The sequence below is a fragment of the Oreochromis aureus genome, linkage group 16, assembly GCF_013358895.1.
Source record: "Oreochromis aureus strain Israel breed Guangdong linkage group 16, ZZ_aureus, whole genome shotgun sequence".
Classification (NCBI taxonomy): Eukaryota; Metazoa; Chordata; class Actinopteri; order Cichliformes; family Cichlidae; genus Oreochromis; species Oreochromis aureus.
In genome coordinates this window covers 27,689,276-27,703,004 of record NC_052957.1, presented here as the reverse complement: position 1 = coordinate 27,703,004, position 13,729 = coordinate 27,689,276, and the positions used below count along the sequence as shown (strand labels likewise).

The 13,729-nt window shown below is 42.9% G+C and overlaps 3 protein-coding genes across 4 annotated transcripts in view; 2 read left to right on the top strand and 1 right to left on the bottom strand.

Moving 5' to 3' along the window:
• xpo4 (exportin 4) overlaps positions 1 to 1,952 on the top strand; it is a 50,964-nt gene extending 49,012 nt beyond the window's left edge. The window contains exon 24 of the mRNA XM_031755571.2: positions 320 to 1,952. Within this exon, the coding sequence (XP_031611431.2) occupies positions 320 to 517 (198 nt within the window). The 3' untranslated portion in view covers positions 518 to 1,952. The remainder of the gene's footprint in view (positions 1 to 319) is intronic.
• A 3,269-nt stretch (positions 1,953 to 5,221) lies between these two features.
• eef1akmt1 (EEF1A lysine methyltransferase 1) lies at positions 5,222 to 9,843 on the top strand. Of its 2 annotated transcripts, none has more exons than XM_031755594.2 (5): positions 5,222 to 5,299; positions 7,205 to 7,353; positions 7,599 to 7,681; positions 7,944 to 8,233; positions 8,480 to 9,843. In XM_031755594.2, the coding sequence occupies exons 2-5, from the start codon at positions 7,207 to 7,209 to the stop codon at positions 8,611 to 8,613; spliced, it is 654 nt and encodes a 217-aa protein (XP_031611454.2). In that variant the 5' UTR covers positions 5,222 to 5,299; positions 7,205 to 7,206; the 3' UTR covers positions 8,614 to 9,843. The 2 variants fall into 2 exon arrangements, with proteins under 2 accessions (XP_031611454.2, XP_031611455.2); XM_031755595.2 differs by lacking the exon at positions 5,222 to 5,299 and adding an exon at positions 5,400 to 5,536.
• A 73-nt stretch (positions 9,844 to 9,916) lies between these two features.
• il17d (interleukin 17d) lies at positions 9,917 to 13,589 on the bottom strand. Its single transcript, XM_039600515.1, has 2 exons — positions 12,283 to 13,589; positions 9,917 to 10,343 (listed from the first exon to the last, which is right to left on the bottom strand). Exons 1-2 carry the CDS (start codon positions 12,582 to 12,584, stop codon positions 10,028 to 10,030), a joined length of 618 nt encoding a protein of 205 aa, XP_039456449.1. The 5' UTR covers positions 12,585 to 13,589; the 3' UTR covers positions 9,917 to 10,027.
• Positions 13,590 to 13,729: the final 140 nt, after the last annotated feature.

The following is a 13,729-nucleotide window of genomic DNA, read 5'->3' as shown; positions in this document are numbered from 1 at the left end:
TCTCATTAAATCCTCTGCAAACTACTAGTGTTCATTTTTATAAAATAATGAATACTTTATTTAAAAGTTGGGAAATTTTACAGAATTGCAAGCAGAGATGACGACATGTGACTATGACGTGTATACTGCAGTGGATTACACTGTAAACAGGAACATTGAATCTTGTGTATGTTATGTTCAAAGGTTTCTTTTTAACGATATAAATTATAAAATCAAAACAATTTTCAATTTATTATAATGAAAGAGGTATAATACTATCTGCTTTAACCCTTCCCTTCATTTGACACTGATCTGATGCTACATTGGTTTTCCCTGTCAGGCGGAGTACTCGGAGCTGGTTGAGACTCTGCTGTCCTCTCAGAGAGACGCCATAATCTACCAGCGGTTAGCCGACGCCTTCAACAAGCTGACAGCCAGCAGCACGCCACCCACCATGGACCGCAAGCAGAAGGTTGCCTTCCTCAAAAGCCTGGAGGAGTTTGTTGCCAACGTCGGCGGCCTGCTCTGCGTGAAATAACCACTGGAAAACCAAACCGGCCTCTAATCATCATCGTTCTGAAAAGCAACCAATCAAAGACGCCCCCTGCTTCATCCCTGAGAACTATGGGTAGAAGGGACGGCTGAAAGCCTCGGAGGACCTCTCTGGCAGCTGGGGCGGGTTGATCTCATGCCTGAATGTTTACCCTGTTTTCACCTCCTTGGATGTCTTTTTTTCCCCTTTTCCTTTCCTACTGTTACACCTGCCTGCCCAGCACGATCAGCAGACGCGATGAAGAGGAGGAGGAGCTAATTGTGGAGACTAAACTGCTGAGCAGATGGACTCAGAGGTTCATGTTAGACTGAAGCAACTGAGCACGGACTGTCAAGCAGCACCCGATGATCGCTGTTGTCCTCCCTTTCCACCTCCTGCTCCTCCTCCCCCTCCTCATGTGCCTGGAACTTTCTGGAGCACACACACACACACACACACACACACACACAGGAACATACAGAGCGACACTAAGGGCAAAACAAGTTGCCGTTCTTCAGGTTTTGTATGCAGTTTAAACGCATTAGAGGGGCCAACCCACCCTAGTTTAAATACTCAGACACACACACTCACACGTCACCTCAATCCTTCCCAGAGTGCCTTTGTTCTGTCGATTGGTTGTGTGTGTGTGTGTGTGTGTGTGTGTGTGTGTGTGTGTGTGTGTGTGTGTGTGTGTATAAGGAGAGAGAATCATGCCATACGAAAAATGACAACCAGTAAGGACCGTGCCTGCCAAAAACCTAAGAAGACATACAAAGCATGAGGTATGGCTGGCTGTCTTTGAGGCTGCTGATGCACTCAGCACAGGAGGACATTTGTTTGTTGGGAACGTCACAAAACCAAACTGAGATTGTGTTTGACTAAAGGGTGTAAATATCTATAAATATATAATGTTTTCAAGGCTGATGCCCTTCAGAAATGTACGTTATGGGGATTAAAGATGACTGAAATGTTTTTATACACCAGTAAAAGGCAGGCAGAGATGTACGAGTTCAACAATGTATGAATTCGGCTAAAGAATGAGCAATTTTCTCGCTGTTGACCTTTGCTGTTTGATATAGTTTTTTTTGTTTTTTTTCCCTTCCTATTTGGATTGTAGTTTATATTGTGGCCCCCTGCCTCTGGACACATGAAGGCCAGAGACAGATGGCGCCTTGAAAGTTTAGCAGGATGATTTTATTAGTATTTTTCTACAGCAGCACCTCCACCCGATCACTCTTCAACACACACACACTGGATATTACAGAGACTGTTTGAGTTGAAGGACAGCAATAACAAACCAAATAAAAAGGATCAGAGCCACTTGCTGAAGCATTATGTTGGAGACAGAACCCTCCTCGTTCAGAGTCCTATCCCTGTTATTGTAGATGGCTGTTTTGTTAATGAAGTGTAAAGTGTACATAAACGTATTGTATAAAACGTCCTGGCTTCTGCATTTTCTTTGACATGTGCGCTGGCTGTAGTTAACTGTTGATTTATCGATTGTTCTACAGCAGACCTTTGAGTCTGCAGACTGTGAAGGCAGATACATTTCAAGACATCCTGATCAGTCTTTGTGTTTTGTGTTTGATCCTCTTTTTTTTAAGGCAGAACTTTTAAAAGATTATGGAAAGATTTTCATTACAAGAAATGATCAGAGGTGGAGGATCGCCCAATCTAGAAGTGATCTGGATCCAGGTATCTTTGGAAGGATTCTTTACAAATGTAAGAAAAGACTAAATTGGACTATTGGTCTTTACAAATACGTATCTGATTGAGTTAGTATTAATGTTGTCAAGAAAGCATCTCTTTCTGGATCCTGGGAATCAGTTGATGGGTGGTTTTAGTTTTAGCTTTGGCAAGAGTATGGAAGTGCTTACAACCTCAAAAGGTTTTATTTGAGAAATAGAGTAGAAAGTAGAAATCTTTCTATATTTACAGCTTATTTTGAATTGTTACACTATAAATGTTGTGGTTTGTAGTGAGCTTCACATTTTATTATAGCTGGAACCAACCAGTAGAGAATTTCAGGGGTAAATGTTTAATGGGGGTTCAAAATTTAGGAATATTCAAAATTGAGAATATTTGGGGTCTCGTAGATGTGTGTGTACATACCCAGCAACTCCATTAACCTGCGAAGAGAGCTGATGGATTGTTTCCAGCTTACTGTAAAGACGACCCGGGACTATACACCACCATCTGCTGTGATGCTGCTCTGCTACAGCTCCTGCAGACAGCTCAGAAGATCAGAAACAATGGAGTGGAAGTCGTTCTGCTGGACAAATTGTGTGATAACAAATTAAAAAGTGTTCTGCTTATAATTATGTTCTGTTTAAATTTAAAACAAAAACACAGAACAACATATGCACTGAATGATGAAGTTCCACAGGGTTCTCTCCTGGGACCAATTCTAATTACTTTATATTTATCCCTAAGGCAGTATTGTTAAGATTTTTTTTATTTATTTTTTTACCTTACAATATATGGTACCGTGAGAATACCGTCCAATGGACATAAAAGTACTCTTCCAGCAATAAGTAGATTCCCAAAAACACTTGCCACATTTCAACATGGCGTGTAGAGTGTTCTTAAAGAAATTAGGAAACTGAAAAAGTGGATGACCAAAGAAGTGCCAAGACTGAAAAAAGAAACCCAGCTACAGGAGATAAACGGTATATAAAAGTCCTGATACTGGACCTGAGAGTTTCATGTGGATCAGTGCATCTTCAGCTGATCTGGCTACGGCTACTGAAGCATGACAAATTACACAAGAACTGGACTAAAAATCAGCGACAATAAGTCCAATCAAAATCGCAAATTTAGTATCTGTGTTGAACATTGTCATCAGTACTTATGGAGGTCAAAAGATAGGTCTAACAATATCTACAAGCATCTGTAAAACATGCTGGAGGCTCTTTCATGTTCTGGGGCTGCATTTTAGCCAGTAGTGTTGGCGACCTTGTCAAAACTGATTCTGGAGCAGAGCCTGAACCTTGACATTACTGAAGCCGTGTGGGATCATCTTAACATAGAACAGAACAAAAGACAGCCAACATCCAAAGAAGACTGGAGAACGATTCCTGAAGACTACTTAAAGAAATTACAAGAGAGCTTGGCTAAGAGTTCAGGCTGTGATGAAGACTGCAAATGTATTTCTTTCTATGTTTCCAGATATTTCAATAAATCACTGCACCTATTTCCCATTTTCCCAGAGAAACATTAAGAAATGGAGAGTTGCTCAGGGCTTTTGCACAGTTATGTATTTTAAATAAATAAATAGGGCCAATTTAGCTGGAACTGAGGAGGAAGGTTCTCTGTTGTTTATCAGTATAGTCTTTGTAGTACCTTAAACACACACATACACACAGTCATGTACATCCACATATTTATCCACACAGTGTTGGGAAGGTTACTTTTAAAATGTATTCCATTACAGAATACTGAATACATGCCCCAAAATGTATTCTGTAACGTATTCCGTTACGTTACTCAATGAGAGTAACGTATTCTGAATACTTTGGATTACTTAATATATTATCGTGCTGTTTACAACTATGTGAATGTACTATTGCTGTGATTTATTACTGTTACTGAAGGTCCGCGGCTCCGAACCGTAGTAAAGGGACCTCTGGCTAATATGGTGGGTTCCGTGTCGGGCTGGTAGCGAAAAATAGCTTTACTTTGTTGTCTGGGTCAACTTTGCTTGCGGGAGACAGAGAGAGGCGTTGAAAGGCTGCTCCAACGGAACTTATTTTTTCCGGAGAAAACACGAACACAGTGTACAGTTGCGTCTTAATAGCTTACTTACAGCTGGGCTCGTCAGGCACTCTTCTTGGCTGCAGTGGTTATTATTATATTTACATGCTTCCAGCTCCCGTTTTTGCTCCGTGACAGCTCGGACTTTTCCTTTCTCTCCTCCCTCGCTCACAGACACATAACGTGTATGGTAGTCCATTCTCGCTGCATGCTACACGGGGCTATGCCTGTAGCATTCTGCCTTTTAGCTTAGCACAACAACAACAACAAAAAAGCGCTCTCTCACCCAGGAAACACGCAGAGAGAGAGCGCGTCACCCTGTAACCATGGCAACCGTAACGCTGCCGCCTGGAACAACATTACGTAGCTGTCAAACAAACCCAAACAGTCCTGACCCGCGACAATATGAAACAGGGAAGTACCGCCGTGTAATCCATTTATTTCAACAAAGTAACTGTATTGTGAATACCACCTTTTTAAACGGTAACTGTAACGGAATACAGTTACTCATATTTTGTATTCTAAATACGTAACAGCGGTACATGTATTCCGTTACTCCCCAACACTGTACCCACACACTACATCCTTCTCACCACATCCACAGCCACTAAACCATTAACAGCTGCCAATTACTACAAAACATATAAATGCGTTTTTCTACAGTTTGAGTCAGCTGGTTTCTCAGATCATTAAACCAACATTTGATCCTGTGTCACAGCACCAGGCTGTGGCCTTCAGTCAGGTGGAACTCGGTGGAGCTTCAATTAATGAATTCATAAAATGTAAGAGACGAGAAACAATAAATCAAATGGATTCTTTTTTTTTTTTAAAAGAAAAATTGTTACATTAAAAAATACTTGTTTTTATGATAAAATACACAATTTCCCGTACATCTATGGATTGATTAATCGACTCGATTTGGATTTCTTTCCAGCTGCACTGAAGCTGTAGTTACGTTAGTGATTGCGTCATTATTCTGCGACTACTCACGTGTTGACAACAGAGAAGCGCAGATTGGAAGCAGCCACTGATCAGGTATGTTTCTTTTGGGTCAAAACAGGGTCGACAGACTCGGCTCGTGGACCTTTGACCGGCGATGTTAATTTTGACCCACGGGTCCGTATCTGTCACGTGATCTTTTAATTCGGCCTTAAAATGCCGCTTTTCCCTCGGTGTGAGGACACTAACCCTAACCTAAAGGAAAGAAAAGAAATGTTCTCCCAAGTTTTGCATCAGGGGACAGGAAAGGAGGGGCATCACCTTACACATAAGGTGAAAAAAATAAGGATGAACCTAGATGTACCTATCAAGTCAAAACAAGCTTAAAATGTAAGCGTAAATGTAAAATCACAATGTAACAGGTGGAAAGCAGTCAGACTGAGACAGGATGTGAAATGGAGAGAACCGTTGTTACGGATTTCTGGTGGGAAGGAGCTCCTGAGGCTCTAGACCCAATGGTAGGAGATCTATAAGTGCAGATGGGTGTGTTGGCATTTTAATGCTGCATACTCCCTTAAAGATATTACTACAGTATTTAAGTCAGTGGAGCTGCTGAAGGAGTGTGACATAACTAATGGAGGGAGTTCTGGACCAGCTGAAGTTTAATGGGCTTCAATTTAATTAAATTCAGTTTTATTTATAAAGAGCCAACAACCACAGCAACAGTCACCTTAACTGACTTTATATTATATGGTAAAGATCCCACAACAATACAGAGAAAACCACAACAATCAGACGACCTCCTTTGAGTAAGCACTTGGCAACTGTGGGAAGGAAAAACTCCCTTTTAACAGGAAGAAGCCTCCAGCAGAACTAGGCTCGGGGAGGGGCGGCCATCTGCCATGACAGGTTGGGAGTGGGGCTTGAGAGGAAGACCGAAAGGAATAGAGTTACAGTAATCAGTATGGGACGTAACCAAGGTGTGAACAAGGATGGCAGTACTGTTAGGTGTGACAGATGGACGGAGCCGATGAATGTTACAAAGTGTGATGTTACTTATGTGTGCTTGAAACGAAAGTGTGCTGTTAAGAACAACACCCAGACTCTTGACCTGTAGTGAGGCAGAAACTGAGGAAAAATTGTTACATTTTTAGACAAAGTGCAGTTTTAACACTGGTCAGTTTGATAAAATTGCAGATTGCTGTTGGAGAATGAGGATTTGACTTCCTGGAGGCAAACACAGGTGGCGCTGGGTACACGAGTGCTGCTAGGTTTGGTAGACAGGTGTCAGCATAACAATGGAAACTAATGTTAACTTTATGGAAGATATGACCAAGAGGAGGATAAATAGCAGAGGAACATTGTTAATAACGGAAAATGGATGGGACATTTTTGAGTGTGGCCAGAGAGATAGGATTCAAACCAGTTTAAAGGTTTGTCAGTGATTCCAGTAGAAGCTAGTCTGTCCAGAAGAGTGTTATGGGATATAATATCAAATGCTGCACTCAGATCAAGAGGGTTAGTAGTCCGGAGTCAGCTCCTATGAGGTGGGCATTAGAGATTGTAGACACAGTGAGATGCTGAAATAGCCTTTCTCTGGAGTGAATGTTAATTAGATTAAAGACACATTTATCTATGTTTGATTACAACCCTATGAGCAAACAGCTAATCCCCCTTTTAAACTGGGCGGGTGAGATTTCCTTGCTTACAGACCCAGCAGTGTGCCTGAGATGGCCTTGTTAGGCATATCCCCTCTCTATGACCTTTCAAATATTCAAGAATAGAAAAAGTGATTGTTTACAGTGGTCTGCTCAGCTTTGGCTGCTCAGGCATTCCTGACAAGTACACTGACCTGGTTACTTGAACCTTTGGGCATGTTTTTTACAGTATGACAGCTTATAACAGTGCATCTAAAGAGAAAATAGGAAAAAGAATATACACGGAATAACCAGAATTTTCTTCCTTCCTCTTCCGTTCATCTGCATTGTCCTGCTCCTTCAGCCATGAGCGACAGCGACGACGATGTTCCCACTCTGTCAGCTCACACTCTGGCTGCCCTGCAGGAGTTTTACAATGAAACGAAGGTTGTTACGGATCACAGCACAGCACCCACAGACCAGTTTGCTGTGGGAGCGGTGGAGGAGGACTGGGTGAGTTTACAGTGTTTTTTGTTTGTTTTTAAGAAGTTCAACTATTAAAACAAGACAAACCATTAATAATCACAAGGACGACCAATTCTAAACCAGATTTGCACGAAAGAGTGAAACAGACCTTTTTATTTGGAGGGTTTAATTCAGCTCATTGTCAGTAAATCGCAGTAATGTGACGGGCTGAGGATTGAACTTAATGAAAAGTGAATGTCGGTAACAGATGTCTCTCTGTGCATGTCCACCAGCGGATGAGCCAGTTCTGGTACAGCGATGAGACGGCAACACAGTTAGCTGAAGAAGCGGTACGAGCAGCTGGAGAGGGAGGAAGGTAAAACCTCACACACCCACATGACCACGCTGCTCGGACACCATTACGACTGTTTTTTTGTTTTGTTTTGTTATTTGCTCAAAACATGTTCAGGTGCAGGACGGTTTGAGATCTCGTCACACAGTCAGTGAAACAGGATGAAAATACACTTGAGTTCTGTGAACATGTAGAATCGATGTTTGGTTTTGCAGATTGGTGAGTTTGTGCAAAAAACATCAACATTTAAGCTCCCCTTTGTGCTCTGGGCCTCCTTTCCTCCCAGGATAGCATGCCTGAGCGCGCCCAGCGTGTACCAGAAGCTGAAGCAGGGCGTGGTGGACGGTTCAGATCGGGTGTCTGCCGTGGTGTTGGAGTACGACCGCCGCTTCGCCTCCTACGGAGAGGACTTCGTGTTCTACGACTACAACGAGCCGCTGTCTCTTCCGGACAGCGTGTCTCCTCACAGCTTCGACATCGTCCTCGCTGACCCGCCTTACCTGTCCGAGGAGTGTCTGAGCAAAGTGACCCAAACCATCAAGTACCTGAGCAAAGGCAAAGTGCTGCTGTGCACAGGTGAGACCCAAACAAGCTCTGATGATGGCACATAAGTAGTTTCCTCACAGAGAGAAGCTTCTGATCATCGTCTAACAACACAGTCTGTCTGTATGAGTCAAGAATAAATGCTAGCTTCTTAGATGTCACAATGAACGAGCGGCACAAGCAGCTAAAAGAAACTAGATTAGATGTGAAATTTAGTATTAAACAGTTTTTTGTGTTGTTTTTTTAACATCTGGTGTTTGTGGTGTTTCTAAACAACAGGAGCCATCATGGAGAATGTGGCCAAAGATCTTCTGGATGTAAAAATGTGCAGCTTTTTGCCCAAACACAACAGGAACCTGTCCAATGAGTTCCGCTGTTTTGTCAACTACCCGTCCCGCCTGCTGTCCTGCTGAGGAGCCGGGCGTCCATCAGATCGACGCTTCGTTCCGAGCTCATGGAGGAGGGACGACACGTGGACGTTTTTCAGCGAAAGCCAGCCGCAAGACACGTAATTTTAAAGGGAGAACTCCAACCATCTCACACATGAAGATCAGTGTTCTCTTCACGAATACACCGAGAATGTAAAAAATAATCCCAGTGTCTCGCCGTCATCCTGATGTCTGGGCTTTGGTTTGATGACTGTAAGTTTGTGATACAGACTGGTTGCGTGAACTTTTGAAGATATGGACTTTATTTCCAGACCAAAGGTTGAACAAAAAGATGATAAGAGGCATTATGGTTCATGTACGCTTCAGTGTTTTTCATGGTTTATTCATACAAGAGACTAAAAGTTGGGTTAATCACTGTTTTCAAATGCTACACTGCTCGGGTAGCTTTTAAGTAATAAATCTGAAAGTCTAGTCCATCTCAGGTTTTGATACCAATTCAGAGCAGAATACTGTTAGTTATTTAATCTGACTAAATCATGAAAGACTTTTGGTCAGGTCAGCTCTGTCAGGTGGCAAAATTATCGAGTAAAAGAAAGAGTTCACGGGAATAGATCACCCCGTTCACCAAACACCCAAAAGGGTGATGAGTACATCAGCTGTTTAGTTTTAAACAGGCAAAAAAGAGGCAGCGGGAACAACTTTTATTTTTTTAAACAACTTTTATTTTCTAACCGCTCAGAAAGCACAGCTGTTAAACAATCGGGCTCTACTGGGAAACATACAAGTGTTACTTTCTTGTACAGTTACCCAGATAAGTGAGGTAACAGTCGCAAATATTTGATGTTTGCTGTTATTAAAGTGTCTGAATAACATGAGGCGTGGGCTTGTTGCTCTGATCACCTGAAAAAGTTGCAGTTGTTGTACAGCAGCAGGTGGCAGCATTGATCAGCTCATTCAGAAGTGAGGCCCTCTGTTGTTGTTTGGTTTCATTTTAAAAGGTCTGGATCACCTAAATAACAACTAGCTGCCATTTTTTGCTGTAGCTTGTTGTGCAGAGGCAAAACTATCTGCGTTACTTGATATGAGAGTTGCTAAATAAAACATGTGCTCTGTACTTTTGCCAGGTGTAGTATTTGTCAAAGTTTCATTCAGTCTGTTGGAAATCTGAGTGTGTATGTCCGATACACAGACGGTTGCGTTTTAATTCTGAACTCTGGCCCGAAGAAACCATCTTATTAAAGATTAAACCAGAAACTCAAAGGTTCTTATTAGTTTTGTGTTGGTCGATCTGTCTGCTGAAGCTCTGTACTAAACTTTTCTTCTAAGTTACATTTTCTGGGGCTTCCATTTCAGACATAATCCCTTAAACTGGTTCAAATGTTCTAGCACGAGCGAATCAGCTGTAAAAAAAACCTGTGCAGCAGCAGTCCTGCTTCCGTCATGCTTCCTTTCTTGGAGTGAAGGGCTTTCTGGCTTTAGGCTCTCTTCTCTGCAGGCTCTGGTTGCTCTTCTTCGGCCTCTTCTCCAGCAGCGGCACACAGGTGCACCCCACGGCTATGGAGACGTAGATCTCCTTGTAAGAGTGGTGGCCGCCGACGCAGGAGCCCGTTCTCCTCAGGATGACGGAGGGAGCGTAGACCAGGGTGCTGCGGTACTGACTGCTCTCCTCACCGTACGGTCCGATCAGGCAGCCCTTGCACAGGCAGTAGGCCTCGGGGATGTAGCGGGGATATCTTTTTGGGTTGTATGAGATCCTGAAAATGTATTTAATGATGTTAAATGCAGTGGCAGAAACAGCTTGGTACATAAACTGTATATATAAACAAGATATTTTAGTTTTGTACAAATTTTCCTGGAAAAAAAGAACCCTGCAAAATTTCTTGTGACACCTGACAAAATCTGAGCTCTCAGAGAACTACTACTAATGGCATCCCTCCCTTTTTCTAATATATTGGATATTGGATTGGGACGCTGGAGCCCCAGCTGTTAAAGGGCAGGAGGCCTGGACGGGTTTCCAATCGATTGCAGCTTCTTCCTCCGGTCTTGAGTTTTGTTGTTTCCAACCATCAGCAGGAAAGGCCAGATTATGGCAGTTTCAGTGATTCACAAATACTCTGTTGCTCCTGTTTGAGTAATCCGTCAGCAAACATGGACTTCTGAGCAGGTGCCTGTTATTTAAAAATGGCAGCTAGCAGCAAGAGTCAAGCAGGTATCGCAGAGCTGCTTACTTACTAGAAAAGCAAGTAGACTACAATAGACTACTTCAAGAAATTTTGTGCGGCTATACCTGCACAAATCTAACCTTCGGGGGACACTTAGTTCTCAAGTTCAACACAAGTTTGTAAATAAATCCTGAACAATCAGCAACCAAGTTTTGCAGGCTGAAGAACTAACAGAACTTTCTGGCCACAATAAATAAAAAAGGAATCTTGGAGAATTTCTTTAAAGAGAACACGTGTTAAACGTGGCGATGGATCAATACTCGCTTTGGGTTTGCGTTGAGGCCTTGATACAGGGGATACTTCACTGACAGAGGGACAAACTGAACTAAATGCCTGTAAGAAGTTTACAGAATGACTGCTGTAACAGGATAACAACACAGTTTACGCTTCCCGAGGGTCTAGAAGCAGAAGGTTTGGCCAGCGTTCGTCCCAGAGCAGAGCGTGGAAGATGGCCCAAGAATTTCCCAGAGCTAGAAGCCTTCTGCGGGAACAAATAAATGCTCCAAACAAGAATTGAAAGGCTTAACTGCTACGCAAAGTGTTTCATAGAAAAGCTGTCATTTTGCCAAAGGAGGTGTTAATCCTTTGGCAGAAGAGATCATTGTCTCTCTTTTCTTTGCAGATGGTATTAATAAAGCAGTCTGGCTCAGATGTTTAAGAAAATGTTATCGTTGACTTTATCCATTTACTATCAAAGCTGTCATGGTGCAAGAGACAGGGTCCGCTCTGGACTGGTCACTATTCACACCTCACCAATTAACCTAACCCATCTTTAGACTATGGGATGAAGTCAGAGTACCTGGAGCCCATGCACACCAGAAAATACACTCAACAATCATCAGCTGTTTTTTTTAATAAACTGATTTTTTTAAAGGACAAGATCTGATATATCCAGAGTGAATGTGGGTAGAACTTAAAATGTTGAATAAAAACATAAGAACCAGTGTGCATTGTTTAGTTGAGCTGCTGCGTTTCTGTCGCTTCTATGAGATTAACATAGTTCTTCAGTAGCCTGTGTTGATAGTTTCTGCTTTATGTCAAAGTCTCTTCAAAAACGTGTATTTTATTTATTTGTTTAGCATTGAAGGCAATCAGAAAGTTGCCAGTAGCTGTGATGATGTAGGTACTCTAAAAGCGCAACGCCTTTCGGGACACGTTTCAGGAACCATTTCATTTCACTGCGTGTTGTACTCGTATAATTATGTATGTGACAAATAAAGAACCTTGCATCTTAAAATATCTAATTTAATTATACCGTGAATCCACGGCTGACAAAGTCTGTTCTGTTATTTAAATATAAAATGTGTGAGCATGCAGTTTTCTGTCTTCCAGTTGTTTCTAAATCATAATACATCCCAATAAATGTTTTTATCCCCACCTTGTCTCTATTTTAAGCATAGCGGTGTCCCGTGATAGCAGATGTGAAACAAATGCTTTACTGGCACCGGATAAGCGTCCCTCCTGCTCTCACCTGTAGGCCCAGGGGGAGATGCTGAGCAGGTTGACCGGGAGGCGGGTCTTGCCGTCGGTCGGGATCCGTGCGGTGGTGGGGCAGGTGAGGTTAAGTTTGTCCTGCGGCTCCAGCTGCAGAGCGTGATGGAAAGCGCTCATCACTCCCACCGAGAGCCGTCCAAAAATCTCCTCCAAAATCTCCTCCGGCAAGTCCGGACAGGACCGCGTCCTGACGGTCTGCTTTCTCACGCGGTTCGCTGCTGCCGGCCGACACAGCGACAGCAGCAGCAGCAGCAGCAGGACGTGGACTCTGTGGGGCATCTCCGCGTTTCTTCTCAGGATTTTGCTGTGCCCAAGTGCGCATCCACCGAAAAACAAAAACCAAGTTTCCTTTGCGTTCTTAAATAATGCTTCTGAGAACAAAAGTGACTTTTGTTCGTAAAAACAGATTTGATTGTTCACAGGTTACTTTGCTCTGTTAAAATCCAGCAAATAGTTGGAGGTGCTGGAAAGCCAGCGGCACGCAAACGCTCCACGATCCTGGCGCTGAAGGCGAGGAACAGGCGCGCCACCAGGAAAACTGCAGAGACATTTTTTGTTTTTTGGCACTACACATCCACGGCGTCGCCAGGAGGAATAATTGCCAAATAATTTGAAATGTTCTAACAGTTTGTGAGTGTCACACCTGCTGCTTTGTGTCTATGACGAGAAGACAGCATAGAGGATTCTCTGGTGCTCATTTCTCACGCGACGTGTGCGTAAAACCCCGACTGAGCGCTGAGACGGTCTGATGCAGCAGCCAGAGAGAGGCTCAGTTACACTGAAGCACTGGCAGAAAAAAAAGGTCCCGCCTGGACCCCAATAAAAAAAGAGCCCAGCGTTTATTAGAGGAGATCCTGATGCGAGTGGGAAGTCCAGCCTGTTGGATGTGGATCCTGGCTTTGCACCATCTCCGTTCCTTAGACCAGAGGTGTCAAACATAAGGCCCGGGGGAGGGAGCAAAGACTCCAGTCCGGCCCACTGCTTTAGTAAATGTGACGGAGAGCTTACATTTCTGGACTTTTATATGTGTTTTCATAAGTTTTTTCACTATTGACTGTAATCAGAGATTTCTGTTTTTGTCACAGTAAAAGAACATTTTCTGCGAGTTTAGTTTATAATTACAGGAAAGCCTGTCCAAGGAGCTGATTTTTTTCTTCTGTAATTTTACACATTTCTTACCGTTTAAGCCCAAACAGTCATGCTGACACATTTCTTTCATTTACTAAGCAGCATTTGTTTATCGCGTGGAAAGACTGAGACAGACTGCTGGAACTGAACTTCTTTTTCTTGTAATCTGGGATTGAAAGTGTCGTTAAACTTCTTTACACTGACAGAAAGGGGAGTTTCACCGGTCCGGCCCACCTAAGATCAAAGTGGGCTGCATTTGGTCCACAATATAAAATAAGTTTGACTTTCCTCCTTTA

Bases quoted from the DNA above. Each gene is read 5' to 3' on its own strand.
- eef1akmt1 (XM_031755594.2), top strand. From the start codon at position 7,207: ATGAGCGACAGCGACGACGATGTTCCCACTCTGTCAGCTCACACTCTG. The intron at 7,354-7,598 runs GTGAGTTTACAG...CATGTCCACCAG, and splicing joins GAGCGGTGGAGGAGGACTGG to CGGATGAGCCAGTTCTGGTA. The intron at 8,234-8,479 runs GTGAGACCCAAA...TCTAAACAACAG, and splicing joins CAAAGTGCTGCTGTGCACAG to GAGCCATCATGGAGAATGTG.
- il17d (XM_039600515.1), bottom strand. From the start codon at position 12,584: ATGCCCCACAGAGTCCACGTCCTGCTGCTGCTGCTGCTGCTGTCGCTG. The intron at 10,344-12,282 runs GTGAGAGCAGGA...ATACATTTTCAG, and splicing joins ATCTCCCCCTGGGCCTACAG to GATCTCATACAACCCAAAAA.